The 15,640-nt window shown below is 35.3% G+C and overlaps 1 protein-coding gene across 1 annotated transcript in view; it reads left to right on the forward strand.

The window, feature by feature from the left end:
• The window catches only part of LOC148506143 (uncharacterized), a 177,807-nt gene that overhangs the window by 34,635 nt on the left and 127,532 nt on the right, over positions 1-15,640 (forward strand). Inside the window, 11 exon segments of the mRNA XM_088447194.1 lie at positions 5,810-5,861; positions 5,996-6,062; positions 6,175-6,346; positions 8,230-8,281; positions 8,416-8,482; positions 8,595-8,805; positions 11,192-11,243; positions 11,371-11,437; positions 11,544-11,727; positions 12,656-12,714; positions 12,816-12,929. Coding sequence (XP_088303320.1) covers positions 5,810-5,861; positions 5,996-6,062; positions 6,175-6,346; positions 8,230-8,281; positions 8,416-8,482; positions 8,595-8,805; positions 11,192-11,243; positions 11,371-11,437; positions 11,544-11,727; positions 12,656-12,714; positions 12,816-12,929 — 1,097 coding nt within the window.

Here is a 15,640-nt window from a genome sequence, read left to right on the forward strand (position 1 = left end):
GCCCCATTTTTAAACATATTGTTACCTCAACCCTTATTGATTCTTACTTCTTCTGAAGGATATCCTTATGTCTATCCTATGCATGTTTAAATTGGTGTGACATGTATCTTTATAATAGAGGCACAGACAACATGTGCTTTTAGTGTACAACTTCTGTCAGTCCAACCAACAAAAATGTAAAAAATAGAAATACATTTTTAGTATATTCATATAATGTGTAGATAGATAGATAGATAGATAGATAGATAGATATTATTATATAATGTAAATAAACATATATAAAAAAGACTTTAATATCCAGAACCATTGGAGAGTCTGGATTCCAGTATTGGAAAAAAAAACATAATAGAGATCAAACAGGTGAGGGGGGAGCACAATACAAGATATACAGATGGAGGCACAATACTGTTGGGGGACATAATATTGGACTTACAGATGAGAGGGCCACAAAACAGGACATACAGATGGCAGGGCATGTTGGGCCTTATACAGGGCACATGGGAAACTCCTGGGCCTGTGATCCTCATAGCCTTAATCCAGCCCTGGTGAAGGTCACTTGTGGAAAACTGTATGTTGTGTCTGGTGCTTGAGCAAACAATATCACAGTTTAATGTGACAGTAGAGACTAAAGGTTTTCTGCACAGAGCAATATAGGCATTTGCATTTTACAAAACTCAAAAAAATTATTATAATGTCTTGCTTTAACTATTGTAATTTTGTCAAAGAAATCTTAAAGAGTTATATTAGTAAATATTTGTAATGTAATATAGGCATAATATTTTTTGAAAACACAAAAAGTGCTAATAAAATGTTGCTTTAAGTAATGTCAATTTGTCAATGAAATATAACATTCATATTTAATAATTAATATTTGTAATGTAATATATACAGATGTGTTCACATACACCTATTGTCAAATTGCACCAAATAACCCTGTTTGGCACATCATAAAAATATCACTGAGCCCTTTTCACTCAATATTTTAGAAAATGTCTCTCTTTTTGCACTGCTAACATGATAAAAGCACCCTATAAACCCCTGGTGTACTTACTTTCTATATCAGTGCAAACGAATATGCTAATCTGAGAAAAAAGGCAAGAGACTGAGACTAATATGATTGAGCTGCACCATGAATTTTGCTATGCATCATCATGCAAATTTACACTTCCACGATTGAGAGAAAATATTGAGGGAAAAATATTTTATGCTAAAATGCAAAAGTAGCTCTCCATGGCGTTTGTCTAAGTCACACCATTTTCTCATCATACAATGCAAATACATTTTGTATACCCTCATATAATTCCTAAACATTTTAGGAAGTTTTATCTGGGAAATTCTCAAATTTCTGAAACAACTGTATCTGTAACTGAATTTAGTCTTATAACCAATAGAGCAGGCAACAGATATAAAAAGTTTTGCCAATGTGCTGTATTTTGGATATTTATGCTTAGAATGCTTTTTCAAGTTGGATTAAAAATATATATATTTTAGGAGGTAATAATTGATCTATCAAAGCTACATCTGCTTCTCTATATAAATTTTAGAACCTCTCTCATTTTTGAGTTTTAAGGGAATGCAATATTTAGCAGAAGTCTGAAATTTACATTTTGGATGTGATTATTCCTCTAAGTGGATATAAAAAAAAAATTGTGTCAAACTGATAAAAAAGAGGCGGATGCAGCATGGATCGCTACTGTGATAATTGCAGCATAACTGCACGCAGTTCTACTACAAAAAATGCTAATGTTTGCAACCGCTCAGCCAGCATAGAGACATCCACTACCGCTTTCTAACATCCATAATACCTCGCAGTCTTGTGTACATATCAGTAACATTGAGTAACATCAGACCCTCATGCATAATTACAGCAGCTCTGACCTGTCTCAGAAATTGCAAGTCTCATTGCACGCAGTGAGTACACAAGCTGCATATGCCCAGGGCAGTAGAGAGCCCTGTCGGGCCCAGGTACAGAAGGGGGTGTGGCCTAATCACAGGAGGAGTGGCTATGCCCCCTTGAGAAAAAAATAAACAAACACACTTTTTCTGGGTGCAAAGCCAGAGGTGGCGTGATCGCTCCCCCCCACATTCACAGGAGACTGCTGTGGCTGCTACTCAGCAGCCAGGAGCAGTCTCCCACTAGAGCTCAGCACACGCTGTGTGCTGGGCTGCTGTGGGGGCGGCGCCAGGCCCCTCAGGAAGCCCGGGCCCGGCTAAATAGTACCCGCTCCCCCACCCTCTCGGAGCCCCTGCATACATGCCCATGCAACAGCAGTCAAATGGACAGACACTATCGTACCATCAGCTGATCTATGTATGCAGTTGCAATTGTGATCCATGCTGAATCAGACCCAAATAATTGAAACTAGCAAAAAGGAGAACTACTCCCTTTAGCAACACTGTTCTGAATGTATGAGGAAGGTTTAAATAAATAAATAAATAAATTAAATAAATTGTTCCTTTAATGGCAGTAATGGTGAAAGTTTTCAATTATACAGCACTGCCAGCACTTTATAAATACAAGATCATGGTGGTACTCAGGGGTATGCAGTACCAGCATTTTTGTGTCTAATTTTTATTTTTTATAACTAGGTTCTTAAATAAGATGAATTCAAGAAAATTATTCCAGAAGTTAATAATATAAGCATCTGCATACTTATCCAGAGTGTGGAAAGTGCTAAAAATCTAGAAGTTGTGGCTGTCCTTTCATTTATTGCTGCAGTTGTGTCTGTGACTTTATGCTAATACCACTACAAAGCCTTTCACTGGTGTACATGCGGGTGTCTGTGACTTTATGCTAATACCACTACAAAGTCATTCCCTGCAGTACATCTGTGTGTCTGCGACTTTATGCTAGTACCACTACAAAGCCTTTCCATGGTGTACATCTGTGTGTCTGCGACTTTATGCTAGTACCACTACAGAGCCTTTCCATGGTGTACATCTGTGTGTCTGTGACTTTATGTTAATACCACTACAAAGCCTTTCCCTGGTGTACATCTGTGTGTCTGTGACTTTATGCTAATACCACTACAAAGCCATTCCCTGGTGTACATCTGTGTGTCTGCGACTTTATGCTAGTACCACTACAAAGCCTTTCCATGGTGTACATCCGTGTGTCTGAATGAGTAGAGACTGAGACGCCAATCACAGCATCTAAAGATGCTGCATTACCATCTGGTGTGTCCTTAGATGCCACCATCGGTCGCACCATTAGAACTTGCACCAGTCCTATGACAGGTGCATTTTCTCTACCTGACTATGGCTTCCTATGTGAGTGGTTCAGCGTCTTTGTAAACAACCACTTTCTGCACAAATGCCTGCGACACTCCCATAAGGTGCAACATCTCTCTATGTCTATTTAGCCACATGCCTGTTACGTCACTGTCCTGGAACCCCCCTTACATTCTGCTACCATGCCCCTTAATTTGATCTGCAACTCTGTATAAATAAAATCAGGACACGTTTGCTGTGACTCAGACAAATGTGCACAAGAAAATACATTTGCTGTTTGTGCGAATATCGGTATAGCGTGTGATTCTGAATCAGGCCCTGTATAAAATAATAACATTTACCCTGTTACTAGCAAAAGTAATTTTTCCATCAAGCAGTATGAACTTCATGGTGGTTAAAGATCCAATACTATTATTTCAGTATTTGTTGTGCTGCAAAACCTTGGTAGCCCTGTATAATAGTGGTGAGGACAAAAGCTTTGGCTGTCATGTAAGTATTTAACTTCAGCAAATGTAAACAGCTATCAATGTTATCAGGGCTGTGAGTGTCTGCACAAGTACTGAAAAGGATACTTTGTGTTGTGTTGTTTGGTTTAGTTTACTATCATTATATGATTAGATGTTGTAGAGTTTTTGATCTGAGCTAAATCCAACACAAGACATCACAGTCTCCAGTTGCCACAGTGAATGTTATCAGTGCTCTGAGTATTTGCACAGGAGCAGAAAGTATGCATCATAGATCTAAGATTGCACATTCCAGTGAAGTATCTGTGGTTATGAATTGGTAGGGAAAACAGCCTAAAATGACAGAGTATTGCACCATTACCTCCTCCTTCAAACAATGGGTTGGGCATGCTTCATTTATTTTGGAGGTGTGGAAGAGGTTGGACTTGCTTTTGGGTATTTATAGGAAGGAGTTGGGAATGTTTTGTGATCTCACAGTTCCCTGTTTCCAGTGTCACAGATGGCAGCACTGTACACAATGACCACTGTCATTCTGCTGATGTTGAGTATCTTCAGTCTGTGCATTGAAGGTAAATAATGTACTGTCTTTGTTTGTTACATTTGTCAAATGATGTAATAAGCTTCAACATGGGTATAAGATATTCATACTGTATATAACATGCAGTTAAAATATAAATGAATGCTGCTCTGTTAGATAACCGTTTAACTCATTGTGTATTCCTCAATACTATTTACATTGCTTGGTTAGAGGTATTAGGGTTTTGGAGGACAGCAAATGATTAATTGTGAGATGTTTGTATATGTCCATGTGGCATGTCAAGCATGTGGATGTCCACAGTGGCAGAAAGTATTGACCTTAACCTTTATACTAACTTTAACACTCATGACAGCCTAACCCTAACCCTAAAATCATCCTACTGTACCAACAGCTGTCAACACCATCTGGTGTCGACAAGTTGACTGTCAACCATTACTTTGACAATCTTTTATACCACATACTTTTCATCCAATTAAGTCTTAACCATGCATGCTTTAGATATTTTTTTCAATAGCAAAAATAGATCATTATAATTTAATACCTTAAAGACAGTAGATGGAAGCAGTACTCTAATTATAAAATATGAACAGGATGTGGCATCACCACTACATATAATTATTACATGTAAGAACTATATTGTTTATATTCTAGCAAAATAAAGAACATAATGTGATTTATTAATTTCCAAAGCTCCCTATATTTAACTTGTATTTAATCTATAGCCTTATTTAGGAATAGAAAAAATATTCACTTATTATCTAATTTTGGAGTTACATACTGTCATTTATACAATACATGGAATCAGATCTAAAGTTATAATACCTTAATTTTTGTGTACAGGGGATCATTTAAAGAAGGATAGGTGTATTTTTTTGAATAAGATATATATTTACATACTGCATCAGTGCATAAAAAATGGGTATGGTTTTTGTGTATAGATTAATTTAGCTCCCCTCTTTCTAGATGACAGTGGCTTGTACATTAGCATTGTGGCTATATTAAATAACTTTGCTACTTAAATAAAATTACCATTTAACTGCTGCAGGAAAAAAGATACCCATTGGATTTTTAAGGGGAAAACAACAAATGTTTATATATAATTTTATTTATTTATTTGTTACATGGAAAATGTGACTTTTACATTAACAATAAGACTGTCAAGACACTATTCTCTAAAGCATATATGTCACTTCATTATATTACTAGATGTTGTAAAAATGTAGTAAAGTGATGCACTCCCAGGTAGCTATTGGAGGTATTTCTGCTCACCATATTTACATGGTGTGAATTTGAGGACCAACCAAATCCACAAACTCCATGATATCAGAGGAAATGTGGCTTCTCATTGTACTTCATGCTCACACATCATCCTCAGCCTCTGTTATTGGCTGTGGGACAAACCACGGAGCCATGAGAAAAACAATGGTATGGTGCAACCCCAAGGGCTCCTGTGAATGGCCCTTGGGTATAATGAATGTTTCACTATTTGTAGAAATAGTGCTTTTTCAATCTATATTTCTGTAACTGCTGCTGAAATCTCTATATCAGGTCTCATGTAATGTTTTCCCTTTTCTAGTACAAGCATCTTGTTCAATGACCGCAAAAGACATAGAAGAATCTGTTGCACAGTAAGTTCTAGCTACAATCACAAGTTTTATCAAATGGCAATAAATAATCTAAATAAAGAATTTGGGAATGTGTATATGTTTTGAATGATAATTTCTGGAAATTCAACAATTATATTCCTTTTTGCATCTCTTAGTGTCCTATGTCCCTCTGGGTGCCTTGACACTGGAAACTATATTTGGGGAACGGATATCTACACAGATGTAAGAGAAATCAGAACTTAACTTTTTATAGAACAACAATTTTTAGCAGCTGCAACCAAAAGGTAAATGCAGATTAATTTGTATTTGATATTGTGTCTATTGTTATCTTTAGGATTCTTCCATTTGCCGAGCAGCTATCCATGCTGGACTACTAACCAATGATGGGGGACAGGTGACAGTGAAGAAGACTGAGGGCCAGACTAGTTATAGTGGATCCACAAGGAATGGAATAACAACCAGTAACTTCGGAACTTGGTCTGGGTCATTTATATTTCTCACAGCAGGTATTCCTCTACCAAGTAATAGTGAGAGACATACTATGGGCTCTGCAACATTCTGCCCACAGTATATAGCACTGATGTAATGTTGGGAAATGAAAGCATTGCTGTATTGTACCGAGGTGTTAATTAGAAGTTTTTATAGCCATTTGCTGTTACTACACTACTTTATGTTATGATTCAAATTTTGTTTTATGATGTAAATTACCACTGCATTGGGTCTCTAGAAAGTATCTGAATATATATTGAAAATATACCTTACTGGATGATTATCTGCAAACAATTATACTTATTGAAGTTTAAAAAGTGTATATTTAGCATGTGCACTATGGTAAGAATAATATACAGTAAAATATATTATTTATATACATAGTATGGAAAATGAGTCTCATGGTACTATTTAATGTAGACTCCTGTGTCACATTCTTTATATATCAGAAAGTAGCAGCAAACACTATGCCAGAAAAAATTATCTGGTGCAGCAACTGAAGCAGTTACCACTCCCTATGTCCAACTCAAACTGTACTCACCATTCTCTATTTTTCTTATTTAAAAATAAAACTTGAATGTATAAGGAGCTATACAGCCTCAAATGACACTCAACTTGGATAATACACAGGTCTCCAAGATAAATAGTGTTGACATTCTCAAATCAACATAAATGACCATGACACATCCCAAAAAGCTGCCTACAGGGTACATTGGTACTTGCAGATCAACATCAGCTGGAGAACCATAGACTACCACCCATTGTCCTACAATTCAGAGACTGATAGTATAGTGCTCATAACTATGAAAGATGTTTTTGCAATTGGCAATATCATCTTTTAGTTTGGCATTATTTAGATTACTTTTAGGTCTTAGACAAAAGGAAAAATCATTCACCCTTCCCCTCTAACTGGCTATCAGAAGCTCACAAATAGAATACAAAGCATGTATCTAAAAATACATTATATTTTACTTAGCTTTGATGAATAAGGATAGCATCCAACCAATAGAGTCTGTATCTGTGCACACATCTCAGTTACCATGTATCCTCAAATTAGAAAGCAATTCACTTCTAAGATAAACTTCACATATTACTTCACATAATGAAGTCTCAACCATACAATTTTTAGGTACTTTCCAATCATAAAAATAGATCATTATGATTGAATACCTTTAGGCAGTTGATTGCAGCAGACTCTAATTAGAAAATATGAACACAATGTGGCATTAACACTACATAAAATACTTAAATTATAAATCTATATTGTTTATATTCAAGCACAATAAAGAACAGAATGTCATTTTATCCAAGGGTTTCAATATATAACCTTAATTTAATCTACATTTAAAATCATTTTTATGAATGAGAAAATAGTCTCTTATTCTCTAATTTTGAAAATGCATAATATTAAAATATGTTTTTATTTAATTATATATATTTTTTATTACATGGAAATGGTGATTTTCAAACTTATTAATAGCATTGTCCAGTCACTATTCTTTGTAGCCTATATCACACTTTAATAAATTACTGTATGTTGTACAATTTAGTAATGTGACTTTAGCACTCCCAGATGCTGTTGGAGTTGTTTCTGGTCACTATTTTTAAATAGCGTGAATTGAAGGACCAACCAGAATCCACAAACTCAATGATCTCACAGGTTTTATAGCTTCTCAATGGTCTTATTGGTCACATATTATCCTCAGATTCTGTTATTGGTTGTGGTACAAATCATGGAGCCATGAGAAGAACAAAGGCTTTACGCAGCCCCAAGGGTTCCTGTGAATGGCCCTTGGCTAAAGTGAATGTTTCACCTTGTCTAGAATTGTTGCTTTATATCTACCTCTGTCACTGCTGCTGACATCTTTTTACCAGGTCTCATGTAATCTTTCTCTTTCAGTACAAGCGTCTTGTTCAACAACTGCAAGAGACATAGAAGAATCCATTACAGAGTAAGTCCTGGTTAAAATCACATGTTTTATCAAATGAAAATAAATTAGATAAATAAAGAATTTTGGAATGTATTTATGTTATGAATGTCACTTCAAAGAAATTAAAAATCTATATTGACTTTTGCATCCCTTAGTGTCCTATGTCCCTCTGGGTGCCTTGAGAACATAAAGTCTATTTGGGGAACTGATGTCTACACAGATGTAAGATAAATCTGTACTTTGCTTTTAGTTTTTATAGAATAAAAAAGTTTCGCCGCAGCAAACAAAATGCAGAGTCAAATGTAACTGATATTGTGTCTATTGGTGTCTTTAGGATTCTTCCATTTGCCGAGCAGCTATCCATGCTGGACTACTAACCAATCATGGGGGACAAGTGACAGTGAAGAAGATTCAAGGCCAGACCAGTTATAGTGGATCCACAAGAAATGGAATCACAAGCAAAAACTATGGAGATTGGCCTGGATCATACATATTTCTCATAACATCGAATAAACCTACTGGAAAAGCTACCCAAGTACCACCAGGTATTTCTCTACCAAGTGATTGTGAGAGACAAACTAGGGTTACAGTATGTTACACTGATGTAAATTTGAGAAATTAATGCATTGCAGTGTTGAACCTAGGTGTTAATTAGTAATTTTTGTGGCCTCTTGCTGTTACTACACTGATTGCTTTATGTTATTCTTCAAACTTTTTTTTTTTACATAAATTACCACTGCATTGGTTCTCTAGAAAATAGTTGAATATATATTGAAAATATACCTAGTTGTCTGATTATCTGCAAACATTTATACTGATTGAGGTTTATAAAGTGAATATTTAGCATGTGCTCTGTGGTAAGAATCGTATATAGTAAAGAAAATATTATTTAGTGTGCATAGTATGGAAAATGCACATTCAGTTTTTATATTTTTGCAATGTTTGGAGGCACATGGTAATATTTAATGTAGACTCCTGTGTCACATTCACTATATTTTAGAAAATGTCCACAATCACTAAGCCAGATAAAATTATCTTGTGCAGCACCTGAAGCAGTTTCCACTCCCCATGTCCACCCCTAACTGTAGCCACCATTCTCTACTTTGCTTATTTAAAAATTAAACTTTAAGGTTTTAAACGCTGAACAGCATCATAGGACACTCAGCTGGGATAATATACAGGTCTCCAATACAAATAGTGTTGACATTTTCAAATCAACATGAATGAGCATGACACATCCAAAAAAGATGCCTGCAGGGTACATTGGTACTTGCAGATCAATATCACCTGGAGAGCCATAGACTACCAACCGTTGTTCTACAATTCAGAGACTGACAGTATAGTCATCATTACTTTGAAATATGTTCTTGCAATTGCCAATATCAACTTTTAGTTTGTTATATTTTAGATTACTGTTAGGTCCTGGATAAATAGAAAAATCATTCACCCTTCCCCTCTAACTGGCAGAAGCTCACAAAGAGAATACAAAGAATGTATCAAAATTAAATTATATTTTATTTTGCTTTGATGAAAAAGGGTAGCATTGGAAAAATAGAGTATGTATATGTACACAAATCACAGTTACAATCTACTGTCAATTTAGAAAAGTCATTCAATTCCAAGATTAAATTTTCACAAATTAACTAGAATCGCAACATGATGAAATCTTAACTGTGCGCTTTTTAGATACTTTCTAAATCATTCAAAGAGATCATGATAATTCAATAACTTTAGACAGTTGATGGCAGCAGTACTATAATTAAATATCTAAACAGGAGCTGGCATTAACACTACATAAAATGCTTACATTATAAATCTATGTTGTTTATATTCATCAAAAATAAAGAACAGAATGTAATATATTTCCAAGGATTCCTATATCTAACCTTTATTTTATCTACATCTACAATGTTATTTACAAATTAGAAAAAAACACTAAATGTATAATTATGGAGGTGAATAATTTTAACAATAAAGGAACCAAATCTAAAGTTACACTTAAAATGTACTGGGGCTCATTTAAAGACATACACATTTACATAATGTACAGCACCATTTCACCAAAAATGTGTATAGAGTAAAGTTTATTTTAGATTCCTCACAACAAGAAATGGGAGACAGGGAAGGGCTTGAAGCAAGGAAGCATAAGAAGGACATCATGAGATAGTGGCAACAAGATTAGACATAGATCCATATAAAGATGCTCCTATAGGTGGGGTATCTTTTCTTTATAATTCAAAGATACTGTATGTAGTAACCATGATGACTGATAGCAGTACTATTTATCTGCTTCTAACGTGCTGGTTATATTTTGATAATTGTATCTAACAGCTAATACATTAGCTCTGTGGCTATATGAAATAATTTTTTCTACTTCAATTAAATTTTCAATTCGACGACTGTAGGTAAAAATTTGCAAATTGGTGTTTTTAAGGGGAAAGCAAAATGTTTATATTTCATTTTATTGATTTTTTTGTCACATAGAAAATGTGACTATTCCAATTAATTAGTAATGCTTTTAAGACTTTATATTCTATAGCATATATGACACTACATTATATTACAATATAGTGTACAATTGAGTAATGTGACTAGCACTCATAGACAGCTGTTGGAGGTGTTCTGTCCACCATATTTAAATGGTGTAAAAGATTGACCAACCAGAAGCCACAAACTACATGATATCACAGAGATTGCTGCTTCTCTTTTGTCTTCTTGCTCAAAAATCATCCTTAGCCTCTGTTATTGACTGTGGGACAAACAGTGGAGCTCTAAGAAGAACAATGGCTGGAGCAGCCTCAACAATTCCAGTGTATGGCCCATGACTATAGTGAATGTTTCACCATATCTAGAAATGATGCTGAATATCTACCTTTGTAACTGCTGCTGACATCTCTACAAAGGGACTGATGTTATGTTTTCCTCTTATAGTACAAGCTTCTTGTTCAACAACTGCAAGAGACATAGAAGAATCTTTTGCCGAGTAAGTCTTTGCTGCAATCATGTTTTATCAAATTGAAATAAATTAGATAAACAATTTGGAAAGTATTTATGTTATGAATGTTACCTTCTGGAAATTCATAAACTACATTGATATTTGCATTCCTTAGTGTCCAATGTCCCTCTGGGTGCCTTGAGAATGGAAAATCTATTTGGGGAACTGATGTCTACACCGATGTAAGAGAAATCTGTACTTTGCTTTTTATAGAGCAACTTTTTTTAGCAGCGGCAAACAAAATGCAGAGTAAAATGAAAATGATATTGAGTTTATTGGTGTCTTTAGGATTCTTCCATTTGCCGAGCAGCGATACATGCTGGACTACTAACCAATGATGTGGGACAAGTGACAGTGAGGAAGATTCAGGGCCAGACCAGTTATAGTGGATCCAAAAGAAATGGAATTACAGCTAATAACTATGGAACTTGGCCTGGGTCATTTATATTTATCATAACACCAAATTCAGCAGGTATTACTCTACCAAATGACAGTGAGACACACACTATGGGCTCTGCAACATACTGCACACAGTAAATTGCACTGATGTACAGTAATTATGTGAAATTATTCTATAAAACATCAACCCAATCAGCATCAGTTACCATTAATTGTAACATGGCTATAAATATTTCTTCATTATTATTGGCAGATCTTTTTTGATTATTATAATCAGGAGCAATATATTGCATTAGTTGAAATTTTTGATGAGGATTGCTTTAGCAGCACAGTTCTGTATTTTAGATCTTTTTGGTTTTTGCAAATGAAGGTGAATACACAGCAGCTTTGATTTAAACCAATTGAGTTATACACCAGTTCAATGCCAGAGGGTCAATTTATCCATTAGGAAATGACTGTAAGTGGTGTGCTCCCCCACGTCCCCTCTTGATGAGCCTCATCCCAGCTTTTGTCTAGCACTACTCCCCATACCCTGTGCTAGTGCAGTAGGATGCAGCCTCTGCCCTGTTCGTTAGCTCTGCTCTCAATTCTCCTTCAATGTGGGTCTTCTGGGGAATTCACATGTGCTAGTCCACTGGATGTTATTGTCCTACACACCTGGTCTACCTCCTGTATTTCCTTTTGTTTGCATAGTCAAGCCCCCTACTCTTCAGTCATTTACCTTCTTTTACAGTGCCTTGTGCCTCCTTCCCATTATTCCCCATCAGTGTGGCTTCTACCCCTATTTTGCCCTACATGCTTGGCTTTTGATGCCTTCAACATTCTATCGGCCTATGCCATCCAGTTTTAACTACTATGTCTCTAGCCAGGCATAGTCCAGGGCTGCTTCTGCTGCACATCAACACCATCGTAGGGCATCATTTTTTTCTTATTTCTTCTCACTGCATATTTCTTGGTGCCATGTGTTCAGGTTGTGATGAATGACGATTTGTCTGTTGCAGGTGGTCCTGATTCAACTGAAGGTGGTCTGGATGGTGGTTCAGGTTTACCAGACCCTCAAGTAATTGACTCTGTTCATCCTTCAGCTAAATAGTTGCCTGGTCATTCTAGTGCAGGTGAGCATGCGTCTAATTGTAATTTTGATTATCATTTGCACTGTAGCAATGGCAGAATTCTAAAGCACAGGATCACCACTGTAAGTTACAGGTATATCGGGACTTCATGCACTATTTTAAGGACCAGCATAGTAGTCAGCAAAAGCAAGTGGTTGTCACAGTGAGTAGCATTGTATGAACATCATCATTGTACATGAAGTTTGTTCTAAGCTTAGGGAGTGCATTCAAGTATATTATTTTGTCCAAATGTTCACAGAAGAGGACAGATAGGGATTTGAGGTAGCAAAAGGGGTTAGGAGAAGAGGCTATTCACAATTATTTTAATTGGTTAGACCGAATGCTTGTTTTTGACATTTGCTACTTGGTAGTAAGATCTTCAGAACATTTAATTTTCTGAAGGTTATACCTAATGCACAATAATTTGCTTCACAGCCTCATAGCACTGAAGTCCTGGGTTCAATTCCTGCCAAGGTTCAGTGTGTGAAGCTTGTATGTTCTCCCCATGTTTGCATGGGTTTCCTACCAAACTCTAAAAACATACTGGTAGGTCAATTGGCTTCCAACAAAAAATTATCCCAAATGTATGTATGTGTATGTGGTAGGGAACATAGATTGTAGGCTCCACTGGGGTAGGGCCTGATGTGAAGAACAATATATTCTCTGTAAAGCCCTGTGAAATGTGTGTGTTATGCTAATAAATTAATAAATAAATTCACACCATGTAAGATCCCAGAACTGCCCACATAACCTTCATAGCTACCATATATAATTACATTTCCTTTCAGAGTACACATATAACCTCACAAATTGTCTTTCTTTCACATCCTTCTTATCTTTGGCCAACATTCCTGTGTGACCAGATTATACAGCCCACCAAGAAACTCTGCATTCTGGCTGGACCAAAATGCAATATATAGCACCTATCCTTGTGTATCAATGCCTATCTCCCTATAGATTGTAAGTTTGCAAGCAGGGCCTTCCTACCTCTATGAAGTAGGTATACTGATAAGTGTAATTTTCCAATAAATAAATACTGTAGTACATAAAAATAAATATATCGTAGTTTTCTTTATATGGATTGGGGTTTTTGGGGTTTTTGGTCTACATAGATTATAAATGTAGTGAAACATGATGTATAGAACTGAAGACATAAATGTACCTCTGTAGCTGCTGCTGACAACTGTATATCAGGTTTCATATAATGTTTCCTATTTTCTTGCAGTCCTGGCAGATTAGGACACCTCCATTTGTTGAGCATCTATCCAGTGTATGCATGAATACTGACCTGTGATAGAGGGATAGTGACAGTGGAGAAGACACCAGTTTAAGACAGTTGCAAAGGATCCACAAGAAATTTAGCTATTGACCTGGATATTTTTTTATTCTGGAAACTTTGAAGATTCTTTTGTTTTTTCTTAAAAGCATAGCAAGCTATAGATTGTAAATTTGTGAGCAGCTTCCTTATACCACTTTGTATATCTATTTTTACCCAGTCTCAATTTATCAGTGTTTTGTTCCCATATTATTGCTGATATAAAAATAAATGTTAATAGAAAAATAATATTTATAACAAGCCACTTCTATATCTGAAAATACTGTTCAAGAGGCTCTATATATTGTTTTACATATAGTTATTTTTTTCCTTTACTGTAGCAACTACCTTATGGGAGAAGTGGGGTTAGATAGAGAAGGCATAAGGCTATAAAGTACACAGTTATTACTTGAAAGATATTTCACTTACATAGGCCAAAGTAGAACCAACTTTAAATAGATATATGTAAGTTTGAAAAATGAATGTAACTTATGTATTACCTATTAATCTATTATGCATAGTTTACAAGCTGAATTTATTGTCTGTGTACTTTTATTATTTCAAAAAATATTTATCCTAATAAACAATTTAAAACTTAAAAAATAAACCATACAAATATAAAATAAGTCTAAGTATCTCATCTTTTGAAGTAAAATACTTATACTTATTTGATTTTATGCCGTATTTTTTGTTTTAGATTTACTGTTCAGAAAAATATTTTTAGAGATTTCTATTCTTGATACTGTTTCTTAAATCGATTCTATAAATATTGGTTATTATTGTTCATTGGAAAGCAAATATTATGTATTGTTTTTGATATATGGATGATAAAACGGCAAATACTCTTTTGACATTTTGAATAAAGATTTATTTTGTTGAACTCGCAATAACCAGATGGACATTGTACGTTTATGGCTCATCAAACTGAAATGAGTAAAATATGTTCTTCACTTGGTTTTGAAATGAGTAGGTTATAACTAAGTAAGTTGTTATTAGTAGATGGTTCATTGAACCCCAAATATTTCAAGTTTTATAAAGACTGTGCTGTTGATAATCTAGCAACTTTGGGGATACTACATGAGTATGCAAAATTGTGCAGACAAAACTGTAAAAGATGTATGAGCTATTCTTTGCTGTACTTGAGAAGGCTAATGAACATGAGAACATCACAGCAGACCAGAAGTTGGATTTTGTTGTTCTGTCTCTGACTGATGAGCACAATAAAGCATAATCTGTCTTAAGCAAGACAACAGAACATTTTAGCTCTTTTTATAAGTGTTTCTATTTCTAATGGGGTTTGGAGACCCACTGATTCTTTTTAGGCCCATAATGCTATCAAGTCCAAAGCATAACTTTCATATAAGAAAATATTGCCTCTTGGTGCTCTCTTATGGTTTTAAATTAACCCATATATCAAAGGATTGTGACTGGGGAAAGTATATGCCCCTTTTGAGTAAGTCAAACTTTGGTGCTTTTTCTAAACAAGAGAAATGCATCAAGTGTGTACTATTACATTGGAAGGAAAGTCCTATTAGATTCTGGTAGCTTCATGACCTATT

The sequence above is a fragment of the Taudactylus pleione genome, unplaced genomic scaffold, assembly GCF_031769625.1.
Source record: "Taudactylus pleione unplaced genomic scaffold, aTauple2 ptg000423l, whole genome shotgun sequence".
NCBI lineage: Eukaryota > Metazoa > Chordata > Amphibia > Anura > Myobatrachidae > Taudactylus > Taudactylus pleione.